A 21,192-nucleotide genomic window follows, 5' to 3' on the forward strand; every position below is an offset into this window, starting at 1 on the left:
AAACAGCATATTACAAAATATTATGAAAAAGAAAGCTAAAAATGCATTTTGGCTCATATGTATAACAACATACACATTTTTGAAAAATAAAATTTATGTTGATAATTTGATTCTGTTTATTGAGTCAAAAAATAAGGTTTATTTTGAAATAATATTAGGAGTTGTGTTTTTGAAAATGTTGTTTCCCTTCCATTTTAGGACCTTCACCGCACAGGGTGTAGTTCTTACTGTGGCCAGGAGGCTGAGCAGGACAGGGTTGTGTTGAAGCGGGTGCTACTGGCCTATGCCCGATGGAACAAAACTGTTGGGTACTGCCAAGGCTTTAACATCCTGGCTGCACTAATTCTGGAAGTGATGGAAGGCAATGAAGGGGACGCCCTGAAAGTGAGTAGCAGGCTCTAACAAAGGCAATGGACATTCTTCTGAGAGTGAGAAATTGGAAATACAATCTCTCTTCCTTGATGTCTCATCCTTTTCCAAGGTGTTTGTCATTCCTTTGTAATGACCTATGATAGCATTTCCTCCAGGTTGGAGTCATGTCAAGTGACAGACTTATGTAGCTGCCAACTGTGAGGCAAATTGTTATGTGTTTAGTATCATTTATAAGACAACATATTTTAAAGCAAGTTAAATATTAATTGTATTGGTTATTCATTGCTATTCAACAAATTAGCTGCTTAAAACAGCAAACATGTATTATCTTACAGCTTCTTTGCGTCAGAAATCTAGGCATAGCCTAACTGCCTCAAGGACACATTGCTGTGGCGGTTAAACTGTTGGTTGGCGTTGTGGTCTCATCTAAAGGCTCATTTGGGGGTGGGCATTGGCTTTCAAGTTTGTTTATGTAGTTGTTGGCAAGATTTAATTCCTCACAGGCTGTTGGACTGAGGCTCCAGTTCCTTGCTGGCTGTTGACTGGAGGCCTTTTATAGTTCCTTGCCATGTGGGCCTCTCCATCTCCCAACCCAGTGGCTGGCACCCCCAAAATGAGCAAGAGAGTAAAAGATAGTGAGCAAGGCAAAAGAGTTTAAGTTCCAGATTTGTAGCCAAACATCAGAAGTGACATCCCACTATATTTCCGTGTTCTGTTCTTTAGAAATCAGTCACCAGGTTCAGCTCATAGTCAAGGGGAAGGGCTCATACAAGGGTGTGACTGTATTGTGTTAGAACTGCCTCCCACACCAGTTATGCTTCATTCTGATTGGATTGCATTATTGGGCTGCTTTACTCTTTCATATTTGGAGCAAGATATGGAGGAGTTGGATTGAGAGTGATTGTCTATGGAAAGTGTTTGCATGGAGAAGCATTATGGAATTGACTTACATTAATATCTTTTAATCTTTGATGCCTAGGACCTTTATTAGTTAAATTTTAAAAATGTGTTGAGATGGGGCACTAGTGATTTAATCTCATTGGTTTGCATGTGAGTCAGTGAGTCACCAGAAATAGAGTGCTTATGAGAAACGAAACATGTTAAATGTGGAGGCTAATGCCTATTTGCTTAAGGCAATGTGGGGTTACTAATTCATATTTGAACCTTTAAACCGCTCTTGACTGCAATGCTTTGTGATATATGAGATAGATACTTAGTCTTTGTGTTCAAGAACCACCCCTGCCACAACCCTACTCCCAACAACTTGTGTTTGACTATGGTTAATACCTTATTGATGCTGTCAATCACTGATTAATGTGATGTGGAAAAATAAACAAATGTTCCTCTTGGTTTTATACATATCATGGTGGACAAGTTATAAATCCAGCTTGACATGATCTAAATCTGTGTTCAACCTCTCACTTTTTCCATTGATGTATTTAAAGAAGCAGCTTTGAAGTTACTTGTTCATCACAAAGGCATGGGTAGGAGAGGGAGGAAGGCAGTGACAAATACATGACTTTAAGATGTTTTTTATTAAGAAGGAATTTTGTTTACTCAGTCTGTCAGCTTTCATCAGTTTTTTTCCAGATGTAATTGGTATGACTATAAAATGGGAATTTTCTTTAGAGCAATTGGAATAAGTGAATCAAGTTAGGGGTGGGATGGAGACGTCCAAGGAAGGAAGTGTACATCCCAATCAAATTATGAAAGGGCTCAGTAATACTTGAGAAACTAGAAATTAAAAACTCACTTACAAATATGGATTAAAGATGAGAAACTGAATATTTCAGCCCCCACGAAAAAGAGCTCCATGCAATGAGATGATGTGATCAGCCTTTAAGAGTGTATAGATCTTGTGTTTAGACATTTAATACGCAGAGGAAGGTTGGCTTCATGAAGAAACACTTCTGATGTCGAGGAAAATATTGTATGTCTGTTTTTCCAGCATAGACTCTACAAGTCATAATTACTAGGGAAATATATAGTTTATTAGAAATAGGTGAACCATTTTTTCCTGCTATTAGCACTTAAGTTTTTACTTAGCAAATCTTTTATTTTTGTTAAAAATTCAGAGCTCTCCCATTATTTAGCCAAATCTTTTTTTTTTTTTTTTTTGGAGACAGAGTCTTGCTCTGTCACCCAGGCTGGAGTGCAGTGGCATGATCTTGGCTCACTGCAACCTCCGCCTTCCAGGTTCAAGCAATTCTCCTGCCTCAGCCTCCTGAGTAGTTGGGATTACAGGTACACGCCACCACACCAAGCGAATTTTTGTGTTTTTAGTAGAGATGGGGTTTCACCATGTTGGCCAGACTGGTCTCAAACTCCTGACCTCAGGTGATCCTCCTGCCTCAGCCTCCCAAAGTGCTGGGGTTGCAGGCGTGAGCCACTGTGCCTGGCTTTTTTTTTTTTGGATCTAAGAGTTGACCTTGGAAATACAGTGGTGGGTGTTTTGAGTGAGCTGGCTCTATGTCTTCACATCAGACATTGAGATGCCTTCAGACAGAGAATTTCACTGTCACAGGAATTAGTATGATAATTGAAGATTTTTTTTTTTTTTGCTTGTTTTCACGTAATTTTGAGGAATCATAATTTCTCAATAAAAACCAAATATCTTTCTTGGCACTACGTATCTTATCCTTAGATGAAAAATACAATAGTTGTCAGTATATGACCTTTACGTCTGCATTCATGATCCTGTAAATTCCTCTAATTCTGATCCATAGAGTGCTAGGTTCCTGCAAGGGTACTCCGCCATGCTGAAACTTGCTCTCCTCATCAGCTGCTGCCTCCCAGAACCTCCTCTCCCCACAAAGACAGAATTTACTCCTTTTCTTGTTGCTGAGCTCCTATTTCCAAGATGATGTTACATTTACCTGGTAAATTTTATCCTAACATAAGAAGGCTAAGGCCCAGTGGGTCTGGCCACCTTATAACAAAGGAGAAGGTCCTCCTCGAGAGCATGCCCCTGCCCTACTGACTCGTTCAAAACTATGACCCTGAAAAGTAGAAATTATAAGCTGAGGAGGAGGGAAAAATGGGCCCTTGGCAGGGCAGGGAGATTTTTTTTGGGCGGGGGGCGGTGGGTGGAAATAGAGTTTTACAGTATCCTGAATGTCAAAATGTGAGATAGCTACTGTTCTACCAACATAGAGCCCGTTATGTATATAGAGCCAGTTATGATTTTGTTCTTAATTTTGTTTTTCTGGTGCTTTGGGGAAGGAGCTGGTCTTTTAGGGAGTGGGTCAGGTACAGCATGCCAGACCTTTTAAGAATGAAGCCGCCTGAATTAGTACCTGGATACTCTTCAGAGAACTGCAAACAAAGAAAGTGGAGATAGTGATTCAATGCTATTATAACTCTGAAAATATCTGACTTCTCCAATTCCACTGTACAAATGAGCCTAAACATTTAATGGAAATACATGGTTCCCAGTATTTTTGTTGGTAAGAGTTTGGTGGGAAAGAACCAGGGATTGACTTACAGACCTCATGTGTGTTTGGCTGGGTCATTCTAGAGGTTCTTGACATTTTAGGAAAGGTAATACAAGTAGAAAAATCAAAATGAAAATAGCAATTTGAAGAACTTCTATAACAACCTTATGAAAGAAATACAGATTTTGAAAAGTACTATTTGTTCAAACAAAGCATAGTTGCATTTTCCCAGGAAGTGGACAAAAAACCAACATGAGTTGCTCTAATAGCCCAGGTCGATGGTGAGTAAGTCTTGAGAGCTGCTTCTGTGGGGGTGTTTTATGATAGGCCTGCTCTTAGTTTTCATGTTGAGGTTGTAAAACTGTGCTGACACCAAGGAGCCAATGCTGAGGCTCTGCTGGCTGCTGCACAAGCTTGGGCTTTGTCATTTCTCAGAATGATGCTAAGGGTTGCATAATCACAGCTACTTATGGGCCAAACTCAGGTCTAGCAGCCCATCTAGAAATTTCAGACAGCAGCAGACTTGAGGTCTGAGTTGCTTAGATGATTATGCCACATGCTCCCTAGCCAGGCTGTAGGAGAGCCTTGTAAATCTGGAACATTTCGTACTGATGCATTTAAGGATAGTGTGCTTTGGCTAACAGCGTTTTATCTATTTGAATACTTATTTTCTCTTTAGGACATGTTGGGATCCCAGTTTTTACAAAGCAGTCTTAAGCTTTATCTTTTTTTCTTTAGATTATGATTTACCTTATTGATAAGGTACTTCCCGAAAGCTATTTTGTCAATAATCTCCGGGCATTGTCTGTGGATATGGCTGTCTTCAGAGACCTTTTAAGAATGAAGCTGCCGGAATTATCTCAGCACCTGGATACTCTTCAGAGAACTGCAAACAAAGAAAGTGGAGGTAGGATTCAATGCTCTTGTAACTGAAAATATTTGTCTTCTCTGATTCCACTGTACAAATGAGTCTAAACATTGAATGGAAATATATATTTCCAGGTATTATAAGAGCTTGGTGTAATGAAACAGATTTTTAGAGAATGAAAACAAAACTGAAAATAACAAAAGGCCACATGTTGAACCTCTAACTGGTCATAGTTAGGAAGTCAGTCAAGAGCCTAATACTAGTACCAGATCAACAACTGAAATGATGTACTCTGGATGGAGTACCACGTACACATCTTACTATCTAGTTAAATTGCTCTAAGCTGGCACCAAACTTGCAGGAGTCTTTAAAACTGAGCTACAGGTACAATTTAGTACAAACTGGTTTTACCTGAACCATTGAGATTATGAAAGAGTAGCTAAGAGCCACTGCTATCTAGTGGGCATGATCCAGTTTTTGGAAGTATCTGAGCTCATAGCTGTCGTTATACGCACTGCTTGTACTTCCCTGGCTGTGTGTACAGAATAGTCAGGAGTTTGTTGTGTTTCCTCCAAGCCAGTGGTCCCCAACCTTTTCAGCACCAGGGACCGGTTTCAGGGAAGACAGTTTTTCCACAGACCAGGGCTTGGGGGATGGTTTCAGGATAATTCAAGCACATTACATTTATTGTGTACTTTATATATATTATTATTACATTGTAATACATAATGAAATAATTATACAACTCACTGTAATGTGGGATCAGTGGGAGCCCTGAGCTTGTTTTCTTGCAACTAGATGGTCCCACCTGGGGGTAATGGGAGACAGTGATGGATCATCAGGCATTAGATTCTCATAAGGAGCGTGAAACCTAGATCCCTCACATGCACAGTTCACAATAGGCCTTGTGTTCCTATGAGAATCTAATGGTGCTGCTGTGTCGGAGGCAGAGCTCAAGTGGTGAGCAATGGGGAGTGGCTGTAAATACAGATGAAGTTTTGCTTGCTGCTCACCTCCTGCTGTGTGACCTGGTTCCTAGCAGGCCACAGACCCAGAGATACCTAAGTGTCTCTAGGCATTTCCTTCTAAGCCATTTGAATAATCTCATTTAACTTGGCTCTGCAGTATAACTGTGTGGATTTTATAATGCTTCCGGATAGGCCAATCTTCCCTGTCCCCTAGTCAAGACTCACTTTAGTGAGCTACATGTTTTTACCCAAGTGCCTTGCACTTGGCTGTGAGGAACAACCTCAGATTCTAGTCTGTGAACAAAGATACTCCCATTGTTCATAGGTAAGGAGGAAGAAAATGAATATAGGAAAACAGACATCTTTTTGTTTACACTTAGGTAATTGTACATATTGGGTATAATTTGGAGGGAGGATTGCTCTAAATATTTGAATTTTTATATCACATAAAAATACATACTGATCACATAAAGTAAGAGAGAGTACTATGTTTTTAATAAATTCAGAAATTTCAAAATTGGCTGGACCCCAGATCTTTAGTTGGAAATACTTTTAAATGTAATGTTTATTCTCTATTTTGGGATTTGCCAACTATCTTTCTGTTAATGATTTCTAGTTTAACTCCACTGTGGTCTGAGAACTATGTATAACTTAAGAAGTTGATAGATAATTTATAGTGAGCAATTTTATTCTTATCAAAGCAGCATTTGAATATAAGTGGGCATTATATGATTTTGAAAATCTGATGGCTTTTGCTTTTGAGAGACTGAAATCCTTTCTTTTTCTTCTGTTTTTGGTGAGGAAAACTTTCTCCTTAATTTTCAGCTCGCTACAATAGGCAGAGCCAAAGTAAATTTTAGGTTAAGATTTCTGAAGTATTGTAAATATTTTGTGAAGTTCATATTTATAAAGCATACCTGTGTTTTTCCAGAAACATGGCAGGAAAAATAGGAAGAAAGAACAAGAGTTTAGAAATATGAGGAAATCAGTCAGAAAATACAACACATCTGAGTAGACATGGAAGACTAGAAAAGGGTATCTGCATATGTGGCCAATCATCAGTTCTGAAGGAATTGAATGTGTTTGTTTTGTTTCAGGTGGATATGAGCCCCCACTTACAAATGTCTTCACGATGCAGTGGTTTCTGACTCTCTTTGCCACGTGCCTCCCTAATCAGACCGTTTTAAAGATCTGGGATTCAGTCTTCTTTGAAGGTTCAGAAATCATCCTAAGGGTTTCGCTGGCTATCTGGGCAAAATTAGGAGAGTAAGTGAGTTCCACATTCTGCTCTGTTCTGTGATGTTGAGGGTCTTAAGCAGTTTTTGTGCTCTAATATGTAAAGCATCGATATTTAAGTGAAAACAGAAAGTTGTGAACTTTTAAAATTGCTTTAGCCTCTTGAAATCTCAGCAGGCTCATTGCTGGCACATGCAGTCTATTTTGGAGAAGGGGGCAGACTCCTTTAGGCCTTCAGATTCTCCCGCTCCTCCTCAAGTGCTTGTGTCCTGGCTGGTTCACTCCTTGTCAGCATCTCTGTGGACACTAGTTGGGAAGAGGGAGAGGAGCTTAGGTGGCAGAGAAACTGAAAGATGTGGTTAGGAGTAGGTGAATTTGTTAGTTAATATTACAATTTGGATTATTGATGAATCTTTATTTTGTTCTGCCTTTCAGGGCTGTGATAAAATTAAATGAGATAACAAGGTATCTAGCCTGGTAGAACACATAGAACTTCTTTCCTTTCGTTAAGAATTAATACTCTGTTGGAATCTGTCACTGCCAAAACATATTACCAAATAGATTTTGCTTATATTCTTTACTGGTAGCAGGGCTGAAAAAGATAGGGTGTTTTTCATTCATCTTTGATATATTATGACTACTACATAAATTTCGTACCTTCTGGGTAACGGAAGAAGCATTAAGTGGTGAAGTTTTTACCATTTCTCTTCTGGAGCTATAAATGACGAGTGGGTTCCCATAGACAATATGTCACAAAACTAGTAAATCACTGGCACTGTTTTGTTTAGAAAACCTTTTAGCTAGCCTTTGTATTTATGGTAAGTTGTTTCCTGGGAAACTTCTGGCATTTTTAACAATTTTGCAAAGAAAGATCCACCAACTATCAATTCAGGGACTTAAAAAATTATTCTTGTGTGTATTTTTAAACATCACCTAGCTATCTCCTTTGCCTTGGTTTTGTTGTACATTGCTTTTCAGCTGGGTAAATAAATTCATCTGTATGGGATTTGGTGTGCTATTTACTTATCTCTCATTATCTCCCAGTAACTACCTCTTGCTGCAGCCATGTATTTCCAACTTACTCTATACGTTGTAAACCCTTTGAGTTTTGATAGTTTCTTTGGGTGTGATAGTCCAGTTGCTGCATGGCTGGTTTATAACATTAAAATAGTAAAGCGCTTTACTGTATGATGAGCCAGTTATAATTGCCTTTGTGTTGGTTCTTCATGAGGGAGCAGGAAGAAAAGAGGTGATCCTGGTTTTACTCCTCTCTATCCATTAATCTGTAGAATCAGAATTTATTCCTATGATCATTCCAGGGATGTCACACTGTTGAAATAATAATAGCTGCAACAAAAGCCAATATTCATTGAGTGCTTGCAATGAACAGGAACTGTTCTAATTGCTCTGGATGTATAAACTCATGTATTCTTCATCATCCTGTAAAGTACGCACTGTTGTCATCTCCATTTTATAGATGTGAGAATTGAGGCACAGAGAAGTTCAGTTAATTGTCTAAAGTCACCCAATTACTAAGTAGAATGGCCTGAATTTGAACCCAGGCTTTCCTAGCTCTAGAGTCTGTGCTTTTAATAATGTGAATCTACTGATAATAAATGACTAGTCTTTTTGAAGTTTAGGGGATATATGAATCAGAATGGTAGAATTGTAACTCTGTCAGTTTTTGCTTATTACAGTCTGTATGTTTTGAGCATGCAGCTTGTTAAGGGAAAGGAAAGGCAATTGACATACATCATAAATGTCTGCAGTGCCTGCCATTGTGTTAGGCAGTTTAAACACATAATCTCATTCAGTTCTCCCAACAACCCTGTGAAGTAGGTAGGGTTGTTCTCCCTGTCTTTTCCGTAAGAAAATTTCCCCAGGAAGGTTAATTAGCTAGTCACACAGCCAGTGAATAGCAGAACTGGGACTTAAATTTGGATCTTTCTGATTCTAGTGCCTATAATCTTCCCCACAAACTTCCTGTTGGAAAAACCATAAAAGCATATAGGTAATCTCCAGTTTATGTACACCTGAGTAACATGTGCCTTATATATGGTTATCTAGGACCTCTCCTTTCACCTGGCTTCTGCAACTTGGAATTTCTACCTTTCACTTCACCAAGGGTACTCTGGAATATGTAAATTGTAGACCATTAGCACACTATCACTAGCATCTCTTTATGTGTCCTTTCTCCTCTGCCCCTGCTGTTTTGGTTTCCTCCCTCATCACCCATGCCTGGCCCACTGTGGTATGTCCTCCTTGGTTTCCCCATGGTAACCCACATTTGCCGTGACACCTCCAGGCAGACCTTGCCAAGGGCACAGCTGTTCCCTCATTCCCTACTTAAAGCCTTTTCATGACTCATGCTCTGTAGAGGCTCAGCTGCCAGGTGAGGCCTTTGCTCTCTGCTCTCTGCTCTCAGTAGCTCTCTTCCCTCAGCTCTCACTGGCTTCCTCTGGTCCTGCAACCACTTCCCCCATGCTGGTCTCGCTGGTTGTGTGGAGCTACTTGCAGTTCCCCAGATGAGGCCTGCTGTCTCTTGCATCTGTGTCTTTGGAATGCTTATTCCTCCTGGGGTAAACTTAAGCACCTTTCATTCATGCCCACAGGCTGCTCTACACTTTTATAGTAATACTTCAGCAGTTTATTCCATTCATTTATTTACATGATTGTGGCAATGGGATTAGAACAACACTCCAGAACTATGGTTTTTCCGTAATCATATTATTTTGGATGGCTTTACAGAAATCCCCCAGCATTAGTGTATATCTTCTGGTTAGTGGGAAACTAGAGTTATCCTACAATACAAAGAATGTTGTCATATAAAATGGAAATACCTAGGCTGGGTGCTGTGGCTCATGCCTGTAATCCCAGCACTTTGAGAGGCCAAGGCAGGTGGATCACTTGAGGCCAGGAGTTTGAGACCAGCCTGGCCAACATGGTGAAGCCCCATCTCTACTAAAAATACAAAAAATCAGCAGGGCGTTGTGGTGGACACCTGTAGTCTCAACTACTCGGGAGGCTGAGGCAGGAAGATTGATTGAACCCAACAGGTGGAGGTTGCAGTAGGCTAAGATCACACCACTGTGCTCCAGCCTGGGCGACAGAGGGAGACTTTGTTACAATAAATAAATAAATTGGAAATACCTGGTACTCTTTGCTTTGGGCTCTTCCGTTTTCCCCTTTCTAGAAGAAAGATTGAAGTCCAACCTGGCTCACAGGTAGCCAAGTGAGTGTCAGATTCTTTATTTACATGTAGAACTGAATGCAGGAAAAGGTGTAATCTCCAACTAGCAGCAGCACCCTGAGAAGAACTCACAAAATTCTGCCTGTGAAAACTCCCCATGGACTGATGAAATATGCAGATGCAGTTCTTGTAATTTTCATCTTTTATTCCTACTGTGGTTTGGTTTTAAATCTATTATATTAATGATATCACTGTTTGCAGATTAAGACCAATAGACTCCCTCAAAGGAGATAATTGTTCTTTAGTACCCAATTTCATGGTTATGATTTCTAACCAGTGGTGGGAATTCTGATGTGTAGATTGTGTCCTGTGGAAACAATAAAGATGCCACAGCTGGGATTGTGAGGCTGGGGGAGCCAAGTAGGAATGACAGGACTTATCCAAAACGAGTACCTTAAAGTTGCTTTTAGTATTTTTAAATGTTTCACCCACAGTGGGCTTTAGGAATATCAGGATTTTGATATTCATTGATTGATAACTTGAGTTATTTGATGGCAAAAGGCCACTGCCCCCCCCTTTTTTTGAGACAGGGTCTCACTCTGTCATCCAGGCTGGGTTGCAGTGGTGCTATCATGGCTCACTGCAGCCTTGGCCTCCCAGGCTCAGGTGATCCTCCTGCTTTAGCCTTCTGAGTAGCTGGGACCACAGGTGTGCACCACGATACTCAGCTGATTTTTAAAATTATTTGGAGAGATGGGGTCTTGCTGCGTTGAGGCTCCTGGCCTCAAGCAATCCCCCTGCCCCAGCCTCCCAAAGTGCTGGGATTATAGGCATGAGCCACCATGCCCAGCTCAATATATCTTATACCTGCAGCATGCACTGTTACACAGCATGGATGCCCTAAACAAGTTCTATTTTCTGTCCTTTCTTTACTAGGCAGATAGAATGTTGTGAAACAGCAGATGAATTCTACAGCACCATGGGGCGCCTTACCCAGGAGATGCTAGAGAATGATCTTCTGCAAAGCCATGAACTCATGCAGGTGAGTGGGCAACATGGAGCAGCCTGGCTCAGGGAACCCCAGGCACGGTGGGAACAACCGGTGCCAGAGCAGCGGTCTTGAGAAATGTGCTTGGTTAGCTGTCAGACTTAGTTTCTTAAATTGACCAAGAGTCTGTTTACAATTTGATAAGAATGTATGTCATAAAAGGAAGTAAGAAATGAATGATGGATATTTGTTGTATCTTTCCTTCAGACTGTGTTGCTTAGAAATCATTAGCAGCAATATAAAGATAAACTGGAAAAATACACTGGAAAAACAGAATCACCAAGTGCTTATTCTGAATTTTATTCTTAGCCTTTCTTTCCTTTTTTGAGACTGTCTCATTCTATCACCCCAGCTGGAGTGCAGTGGCACAATTGTTGCTCACTGTAGCCTCTGTCTCCTGGGCTTAAGCGATCCTCCTATCTCAGTCTCCTGAGTAACTGGGACTACGGGCTTATGCAGCCATACAGCTAATTTTTTATTTTTATTTTTGTATAGATGGAGTCTTGCTATGTTGCCTAGGCTAGTCCTGAACTCCTAGACTCAAGTGATCCTCCCATCGTGGCCTTCCTAAGTGCTGGGATTACAGGCATGAACCATTGTGCCCAGCCTACTTAGACTTGTAGGGGAAAACAGTTAGTGTGGGGAAGAAATTATTGAGGATAAAAAAGATTATTCTCATCAGCATTTTGATTCATTTGTTTTACCCACATTTTCAACTCAGGTAACTATATATTAATCATAAATTTTAAAGTGAAAGACTTGAAGGGTTTGGTTATTTTTTTATGGCATATTACTGTACCTCAATATCATATTCATCAAGTCTTTGAAATTGACAGCAAGTATAGAAAAAATAGCTGGCTTATTAACACTCACTCTTCCATTAGATTCTTTTTTAAATTTTTGTGGGCACATAGTAGGTGCATATATTTATGGGGTACATGAGACACTTTGATATAGGCATGCAATGCATAATAATCATATCATGGTAAATGGGGTATTCATCTCCCCAAGTGTTTATCCTTTGTGTTAGAGACAATCCAATTATACTTTTAAAGTTATTTCTAAATGTGCAATTAAATTACTATTGACTCTAGTCATCCTGTTGTGCTATCAAATACTAGGTCTTATTCATTTTTTCTAACTACTTTTTGTACCCAGTATCTCTACTTCCCTATCAACTACTCTTCCCAGCCTCTGGAAACCATCCTGCTACTGTCTATCTCCATCATTTCAATTGTTTTAATTTTCAACTCCCACAAATAAGTGCAGACATTCAAAGTTTGTCTTTCCGTGCCTGGCTTATTTCACTTAACATAATGATCTCCATTTCCATCCATGTTGTTGCAAATGACAGAATCTCATTCTTTTTTTATGGCTGAATAGTACTCCATATTGTATATATACCACATTTTCTTTATCCCTTCATTGGTTGATGGACACTTAGGTTGCTTCCAAATCTTGGCTATTGTGAACAGTGCTGCGAGAAACACGGGAGTGCAGATACCGTTTTGATATACTGATTTCCTTTCTTTTGGGTGTGTAACCAGCAGGGAATTTTTGGATCATATGGTAGCTCCAATTTTAGTTTTTTTTTGAGGAACCTCCAACCTGTTCTCCATAGCGATTGTACTAATTTACATTCCCACCAACAGTGTACAAGGGTTCCCTTTTCTCCACATCCTTGCCAACATTTGTTACTGCCTGTCTTGATTAAAAGCCATTTTAACTGGGGTGAGATAATATTTCATTGTCATTCTGATTTGCATTTTTCTGATGATCAGTGATTTTGAGCATCTTTTCTTTGTTATTGTCGGGTTTTTTTTTTTTTTTTTTTTTGGAGGCAGAGTGTCACTCTGTCCCCAGGTTGGAGTACAGTGGCACCGTCTCAGCTCACCGAATCGCGGTTCAATAATCACTCCTGGGAGCCGGGCGCGGTGGCTCAGGCCTGTAATCCCAGCACTTTGGGAGGCCGATGTGGGCGGATCACGAGGTCAGGAGATCCAGACCATCCTGACTAACACAGTGAAACCCCATCTCTACTAAAAGTACAAAAAATTAGCAGGGCGTGGTTGCGGGCGCCTGTAGTGCCAGCTACTCGGGAGGCTGAGGCAGGAGAATGGCATGAACCCGGGAGGTGAAGCTTGCAGTGAGCCGAGATCGCGCCACTGCACTCCAGCCTGGGCGACAGAGCGAGACTTCGTCTCAAAAAAAAAAAAAAAAAATTGCTCCTGAGTTCAAGCGATTTTCGTGCCTCAGCCTCCCGAGTAGCTGGAACTACAGGTGTTCGCCACCACGCCAGGCTAATTTTTGTATTTTTAGTAGAGATGGGGTTTCACCATGTTGGCCAGGCTAGTCTCAAACTCCTGACATCAAGTGATCCTCCTGCCGAGCTTGGCCTCCCAAAATGCTAGGATTATAGGCGTGAGCCATGGCGCCTGGCCTAGAGCACTTTTCATAAGCCTGTTTGTCATTTGTATATCTTCTTTTGAGAAGTGGCTATTCAGATCTTTTGCTCATTTTTAATCAAATTATAAGATTATAAGAGTTATTTGAACTCCTTGTATATTCTGGTTATTAATCCCTTTTCCAATGAGTAACTTACAAATATTTTCTTCCACTCTCTGTGTTGTCTCTTCATGTTGTTGATTGTTTTCTTTGCCATGCAGGAGCTTTTTAACTTGATATGATCCCATTTATCCATTTTGCTTTGGGTGTTTGTGCTCATGGGGTATTACTCAAGAAATTTTTGCCCACTACAATGTTTTGGAGAGTTTTTCCAATGTTTTATTGTATTAGTTTCAAGTTGGAGGTCTTAGATTTGAGTTTTTAATCCATTTTGATTTGATTTTTGTATATGGCAAGAGATAGGGGTCTAGTTTTGTTCTTCTGTGTATGGATATCTCGTTTTCCTGGCACTATTTATTGAAGAGATTGTCTTTTCCCCAATGTGTGTTCTTGGCACCTTTGCCGATAATGAGTTCACTGTAGGTATGTGGATTTGTTTCTGGGTTCTCTGTTCTGTTCCATAGGTCTGTGTGTCTGTTTTTATGCCAGTACCATGCTGTCTGGGTTACTATAATAGTAGTATAATTTGAAGTCAAATAACGTGATTCCTTCAGTTTTGTTCTTTTTGCTCAGAATAGCTTTGCCTATTCTGGGTCTTTTGTGGTTCCATATAAATTTTAGGATCGCTTTTCTGTTTCTGTAAAGAATATCGTTGGTATTTTGATAGATATTTTATCAAATCTGTAGATTGCCTTAGGTAGTATGGACATTTTAACAATACTGATTCTTGCAATCCATGAACGTGTTGTATCTTCACATTTTTTTGTGATTTTTTGTGATTTTCTTTGATTTCTTTCATTAGTGTTTTATGGTTGTCATTGTAGAGCTCTTTCATTTCTTTGGTTAACTTAATTCCTAGGTAGTTAATTTTGTTTGTTGCTAATATAAATGGGATTTTAAAATTTCTTTTTCAGATTGTTCACTGTTTGCATATAGAGATGCTACTGATTTTTCTTTACTGGGAGACTTTTTATTATGGCTTCCATCTTGTTACTTGTTATTGGTATGTTCAGGTTTTGGATTCCTTCATTGTTCAATCTTGGTAGGTTGTATGTCTAGGAATTTATCCATTTTCTCTAGATTTTCTGATTTATTGGTATACAGTTGCTCATAGCAGTCACTAATGATCCTTTGATTTTCTGTGGTATTAGTTTTAATGTCTCCTTTTTCATCTCTGAGTTTGTTTATTTGGATCTTCTTTTTTTCTTAGTCTAGCTACAGGTGTGTCAATTTTATTTATCTTTTCAAAAAAACCAACTTTTCATTCTTTAATCTTTTGTATTGTTTTTTCATTCAGTTTTATTTATTTCTGCTCTGATCTTTATTGTTTCTTCTACTAATTTTGGGTTTGGTTTGCTCTTGTTTTTCTAGTGCTTTACTATATATCATTACATTATTTATTTGATGTTTTTCTTCTTTTTCGATGTAGACATTTATAACTATAAATTTCCTTCTTAGTACTGCTTTCACTGTGACCCCATAGGTTTTAGTATGTTGTATTTTCATTATCATTTGTTTCAAAAACATTTTCAGTTTCCTTTTTAGTTTCTTCATTGACCCACTGGTCACTCAATACCATGCTGTTTAATTTTTATGTGTTTGTATAGTTCGCAAAATTCCTCTTGTTATTGATTTGTAGTTTTACTCCATTGTGGTCAGAGAAGATCCTTGATATTATTTCAATTTTTTGAATATTTTAAGACTTGTTTTGTGACCTAACATATGATCTATTCTTGAGAATGATCCATGTGCTGAAGAGAAAAATGTGTATTCTCCAGGTGTTGGATGAAATGTTCTGTAAACATCTACTAGGTCCATTTGTTCTATAGTACAGATTAAGTTTGATGATTTTTTTTGTTGTTGATTTTCTGTCTGGGTGATCTGTCCAATGCTGAAAATAGGGTGTTGAAATCTCTAGCCATTACTGTGCTTGGGTCTATCTCTGTCTTTAGCTCTAATAATATTTGCTTTATTATCTGGGTCCTCCAGTGTTGGGTGCATATATATTTGTAATCATTATATCCTCTTGCTGAATTGACCACCTTTATCATTACATAATGACCTTCTTCGTGTCTTCTTATTTTTTGTTTTGAAATCTATTTTTTTCTGATAGAAGTACAGCTACTCCTGCTCCTTTTTTGCTTTCCATTGGCGTGGAATAACTTTTTCCATCCCTTCATTTTCAGTCTATGTGTATCTTTTTTTTTCTTTGTTATACTTTAAGTTCTGGGATACATGTACAGAATGTGCAGGTTTGTTACATAGGTATATACGCGCCATGGTGGTTTGTTGCCCCCATCAACCTCTCATCGACATTAGGTATTTCTCTTAATACTATCCCTCCCCTAGCCCCATACCCTGTGACAGGTCCCAGTATGTGATGTTCCCCTCCCTCCCTGTGTCCATGCGTTCTCATTGTTCAGCTCCCACTTTTAAGTGAGAACCTGCGGGGTGTGGTTTTCTGTTCCTGTATTAGTTTGCTGAGAATGATGGTTTCCAGCTTCATCCATGTCCCTGCAAAGGACATGAGCTCATCCTTTTTTTATGGCTGCATAGTATTTCAGGGTGTATATGTGCCACATTTTCTTTATCAAGTCTGTCATTGATGGGCATTTGGGTTGATTCCAAGTCTTTGCTCTTGTGAATAGTGCTGCAGTAAACATATGTGTGCATGTGTCTTTATGGTAGAATGATTTATAATCCTTTGGGTATATACCCAGTAATGGGATTGCTGGGTCAAATTGTATTTCTGGTTCTAGATCCTTGAGGAATCGCCACACTGTCTTCCCACAATGGTTGAACTAATTTACACTCCCACCAACAATGTAAAAGTGTTCCTATTTCTCCACATCCTCTCCAGTATCTGTTGTTTCCTGACTTTTTAATGATTGCCATTCTAACTGGTGTGAGATGGTATCTCATTGTGGTTTTGATTTGCATTTCTCTAATGACCAGTGATAATGAGCTTGCTTTCATATGTTTGTTGGCTGCATAAATGTCTTCTTTTGAGAAGTGTCTGTTCATATCCTTTGTCCACTTTTTGATGGGGTTGTTTGTGTTTTTCTTGTAAATTTGTTTAAGTTCCTTGTAGATTCTGGATATTAGCCCTTTGTCAGATGGAAAAAAGTTTTCTGCTATTCTATAGGTTGCCTGTTCACTCTAATGATAGGTTCTTTTGCTGTGCAGAAGTTCTTTAGTTTAATTAGATCCCGTTTGTCTATTTTGGCTTTTGTGGCCATGGTTTTTGGTGTTTTAGTCATGAAGTCTTTGCCCATGTCTATGTCATGAATGGTATCACCTAGATTTTCTTCTAGGGTTTTTATGGTTTTAGGTCTTATGTTTAAGTCTTTAATCCACCTTGAGTTAATTTTTGTGTAAGGTGTAAGGAAGGAATCCAGTTTCAGTTTTCTGCATATGACTAGCCAGTTTTCCCAACACCATTTATAAATAGGGAATCCTTTCCTCATTGCTTGTTTGTGTCAGGTTTGTCAAAGATCAGATGGTTGTAGATGTGTAGCATTATTTCTGAGGCCTCTGCTCTGTTCCATTGGTTTATATATTTGTTTTGGTACCAATACCATGCTGTTTTGGTTACTGTAGCCTTATAGTATAGTTTGAAGTTAGGTAGTGTGATGTCTCAAGCTTGTTCTTTTTTCTTGGGATTGTCTTGGCTATATAGGCTCTTTTTTGGTTCCATATGAGATTTAAAGTAGTTTTTCCTAATTCTGTGAAGAAAGTCAATGATAACTTGATGGGGATAGCATTGAATCTATAAATTACTTTGGGCAGTATGGCCATTTTCACGATATTGAGTCTTCCTATCCATGAGCATGGAGTGTTTTTCCATTTGTTTGTGTCCTGTCTTATTTCTTTGAGCAGTGATTTGTAGTTCTCCTTGAAGAGGTCCTTCACATCCCTTGTAAGTTGTATTCTCTTTGTAGCCATTGTGAATGGGAGTTCGTTCATGATTTGACTCTCTGTTTGTCTATTATTGGTGTATAAGAATGCTTGTGATTTTTGCACATTGATTTTGTATCCTGACACTTTGTTGAAGTTGCTTATCAGCTTAAGGAGATTTTGGGCTGAGACGATGGGGTTTTCTAAATATGCAATCATGTCATCTGCAAACAGACAATTTGACTTCCTCTCTTCCAACTTGAATACCCTTACTTCTTTCTCCTGCCTGATTGCCCTGGCCAGAACTTCTAATACTATCTTGAATAGGAGTGGTGAGAGAGGGCATCCTTATCTTGTGCCAGTTTTCAAAGGGAATGCTGCTCCCAGCTTTCGCCCATTCAGTATGATATTGGCTGTGGGTTTGTCATAAATAGCTATTATTATTTTGAGATATGTTCCATCAATACCTAGTTTATTGAGTGTTTTTAGCATGAAGCGGTGTTGAATTTTATCGAAGGCCTTTTCTGCAACTGTTGAGATAATCATGTGGTTTTTGTCATTGGTTCTGTTTATGTGATGGATTACGTTTATTGATTTGTGTATGTTGAACCAGCCTTGCATCCCAGGGATGAAACCAACTTGATTGTGGTGGGTAAGCTTTTGGATGTGCTGCTGGATTTGGTTTGCCAGTATTTTATTGAGGATTTTTGCATCGATGTTCATCAGGGATATTGACCTGAAATTTTCTTTTTTTTTCTTGTGTCTCTGCCAGGTTTTGGTATGAGGATGATGCTGGCCTCATAAAATGAGTTAGGGAGGAGTCCCTCTTTTTCTATTATTTGGAATAGTTTCAGAAGGAATGGTACCAGCTTCTCTTTGTACCTCTGGTAGAATTCAGCTGTTAATCCGTCTGGTCCTGGACTTTTTTTGGTTGGTAGGCTATTACTGCCTCAATTTTGCAACTTGTTATTGGTCTATTCAGGGATTCGATGTCTTCCTGGTTTATACTTAGGGTGTATGTGTCTAGGAATTTATCCATTTCTTCTAGATTTTCTAGTTTATTTGCATGGAGGTGTTTATAATATTCCCTGATGGTCGTTTGTATTTCTGTGGGATCAGTGGTGATATTCCCTTTATCATTTTTTATTGTGTCTAATTGATTCTTCTCTCTTTTCTTCCTTATTAATCTGGCTAGCAGTCTGTCTATTTTGTTGATCTTTTCAAAAAACCACCTCCTGGTTTCATTGATTTTTTTGAAGGGTTTTTCATGTCTCTATCTCCTTCAGTTCCACTCTGATCCTCATTTTATGAGGCCAGCATCATCCTCATACCAAAACCTGGCAGAGATACAACAAAAAAAGAAAATTTCAGGCCAATGTCCCATTTGCGTGGTAAATCTCCCTCCATCCCTTTATTTTGAGCCTGTATGACTCTTTGCACGTGAGATGGGTCTTCTGAATATAGCAAACCAATGGGTCTTGACTCTTTATCCAGTTTGTCAGTCTGTGTCTTTTAATTGGGGCATTTAGCCCATTTACTATTTTTTTTTTTTTTTGAGATGGAATCTCGCTGTATTGCCCAGTCTGGAGTGCAGTGGCATAATTTTGGCTCACTGCAACCTCTGCCCCCTGGGTTCAAGCAGTTCTCCTGCCTCAGCCTCCTGAGTAGCTGGGACTACAGGTGCGTGCCACCATGCCCAGTTAATGTTTATCTTTTTAGTAGAGATGGGGTTTCACCATGTTGGTCAGGCCAGTCTCGAACTCCTGACCTCGTGATCTGCCTGCCTTGGCCTCCCAAAGTGCTGGGATTACAGGCATGAGCCACTAGGCCTGGCCTAGCCCATTTACATTTAAGGTTAATATTGTTATGTGTGAATTTGATCATTATGATGCTAGCTGGTTATGTTGCTCGTTAGGTGATGCAGTTTCTTCATAGTGTTGATGGTCTTTACAATTTGGTATGTTTTTACAGTGGCTGGTACCAGTTTTTCCTTTCCATATTTAGTGCTTCCTTAAGGAGCTCTTGTAAGGCAGGCCTGGTAGTAACAAAATCTCTCAGCATTTGCTTGTGTAGGATTTTGTTTCTCGTTTGCTTATGAAACTTAGTTTGGCTGGATATGAGATTCTGGGTTGAATATTCTTTTCTTTAAGAATATTGAATATTGGCCCTCACTCTCTTCTGGCTTGTAGGGTTTCTGCAGAGAGATCCACTGTTAGTCTGATGGGCTTCCCTTTGTGGGTAACCCAACCTTTCTTTGGCTGCCCTTAACATTTTTTCCTTCATTTCAACTTTGGTGAATCTGACGATTATGTGTCTTGGGGTTGCTCTTCTTGAGGAGTGTCTTTGTGGTGTTCTCTGATTTCCTGAATTTGAATGTTGGCCTGTCTTGCTAGATTGGGGAAGTTTTCCTAGATAATATCCTGAAGAGTGTTTTGCAACTCACTTCCGTTCTTCCCGTCACTTTCATGTACACCAATCAAATGTAGGTTTGGTCTTTTCACATAGTCCCATATTTCTTGGAGGCTTTGTTTGTTCCTTTTCATTCTTTTTTCTCTAATCTTGTCTTCACGCTTTATTTAATCTCTGATATCCTTTCTTCCACTTGATCAGTTTGGCTATTGACACTTGTGTATGCCTCACAAAGTTCTTGTGCTGTGTTTTTCAACTCCATCAGGTCCTTTTTGTTCTTCTCTAAACTGGTTATTCTAGTGAGCAATTCCTCCAACGTTTCTTCAAGGTTCTTAGCTTCATGGTTCTTTAACTCAAAGGAGTTTGTTATTACACTCCTTCTGAAGCCTACTTCTGTCAATTCGTCAAACTCATTCTCTGTCTAGTTTTGTTCCCTTGCTGGCGAAGAGTTGTGATCCTTTGGAGGAAAAGAGGCATTCTGGTTTTTGGTATTTTCAGTCTTTTTGCACTGGTTTTTCCTCGTTTTCATGGATTTATCTGCCTTTGGTCTTTGATGTCGGTGACCTTCGGCTGGCGTTTTTGTGTGGACATCCTTTTTGTTGATGTTGATGCTATTGTTTTCTAACAGTTAGTTGTTAGTTTTCTAATAGTTAGCGTCTCTGCTGCAGGTCTGCTGGAATTTGTTGAAGGTCCACTCCAGACCCCGTTTTCCTGGGTATCACCAGTGAAGGCTGTAGAACAGCAAAGATTGCTGCCTGTTCCTTCCTCTGGAAGCTTTGTCCCAGAGGGGCACCTGCCAGATGCCAGCCGGAGCTCTCCTGTATGAGGTGTCTGTCGACCCCTGCTGGGAGCTGTCTCCCAGTCAGGAGGCACAGGAGTCAGGGACCCACTTGAGGAGGCAGTCTGTCCCTAAGCAGAGCTCGAGTGCTGTGCTGGGGTATCTCACGCTCTCTTCAGAGCCAACAGGCAGGAACATTTAAGTCTGCTGAAGTTGCACCCACAGTTGCTCCTTCCCCCAGGTGCTCTGTCCCAGGGAGATGGGAGTTTTATCTACAAGCCGCTGACTGGGGCTGCTGCCTTTCTTTCAGAGATACGCTGCCCAGAGAGAAGGAATGTAGAGAGGCAGGCTGGTGGTGGGCTCCTCCCAGTTTGAACTTCCTGGCTGCTTTGTTTACACTGTGAGGGGAAAACCACCTACTCAAGCC

General features: G+C 39.7%; 1 protein-coding gene across 3 annotated transcripts in view; it reads left to right on the plus strand.

Annotated features, from left to right (window-relative positions):
- The window catches only part of TBC1D30 (TBC1 domain family member 30), a 110,989-nt gene that overhangs the window by 64,105 nt on the left and 25,692 nt on the right, over positions 1-21,192 (plus strand). For all 3 annotated transcript variants that reach the window (XM_025402384.1, XM_025402386.1, XM_025402385.1), the window contains 4 exons: positions 199-384; positions 4,545-4,713; positions 6,740-6,908; positions 11,005-11,110. In XM_025402384.1, coding sequence (XP_025258169.1) covers positions 199-384; positions 4,545-4,713; positions 6,740-6,908; positions 11,005-11,110 — 630 coding nt within the window. The remainder of the gene's footprint in view (positions 1-198; positions 385-4,544; positions 4,714-6,739; positions 6,909-11,004; positions 11,111-21,192) is intronic.

This window comes from Theropithecus gelada, chromosome 11, assembly GCF_003255815.1.
Source record: "Theropithecus gelada isolate Dixy chromosome 11, Tgel_1.0, whole genome shotgun sequence".
NCBI classification, from domain to species: domain Eukaryota; kingdom Metazoa; phylum Chordata; class Mammalia; order Primates; family Cercopithecidae; genus Theropithecus; species Theropithecus gelada.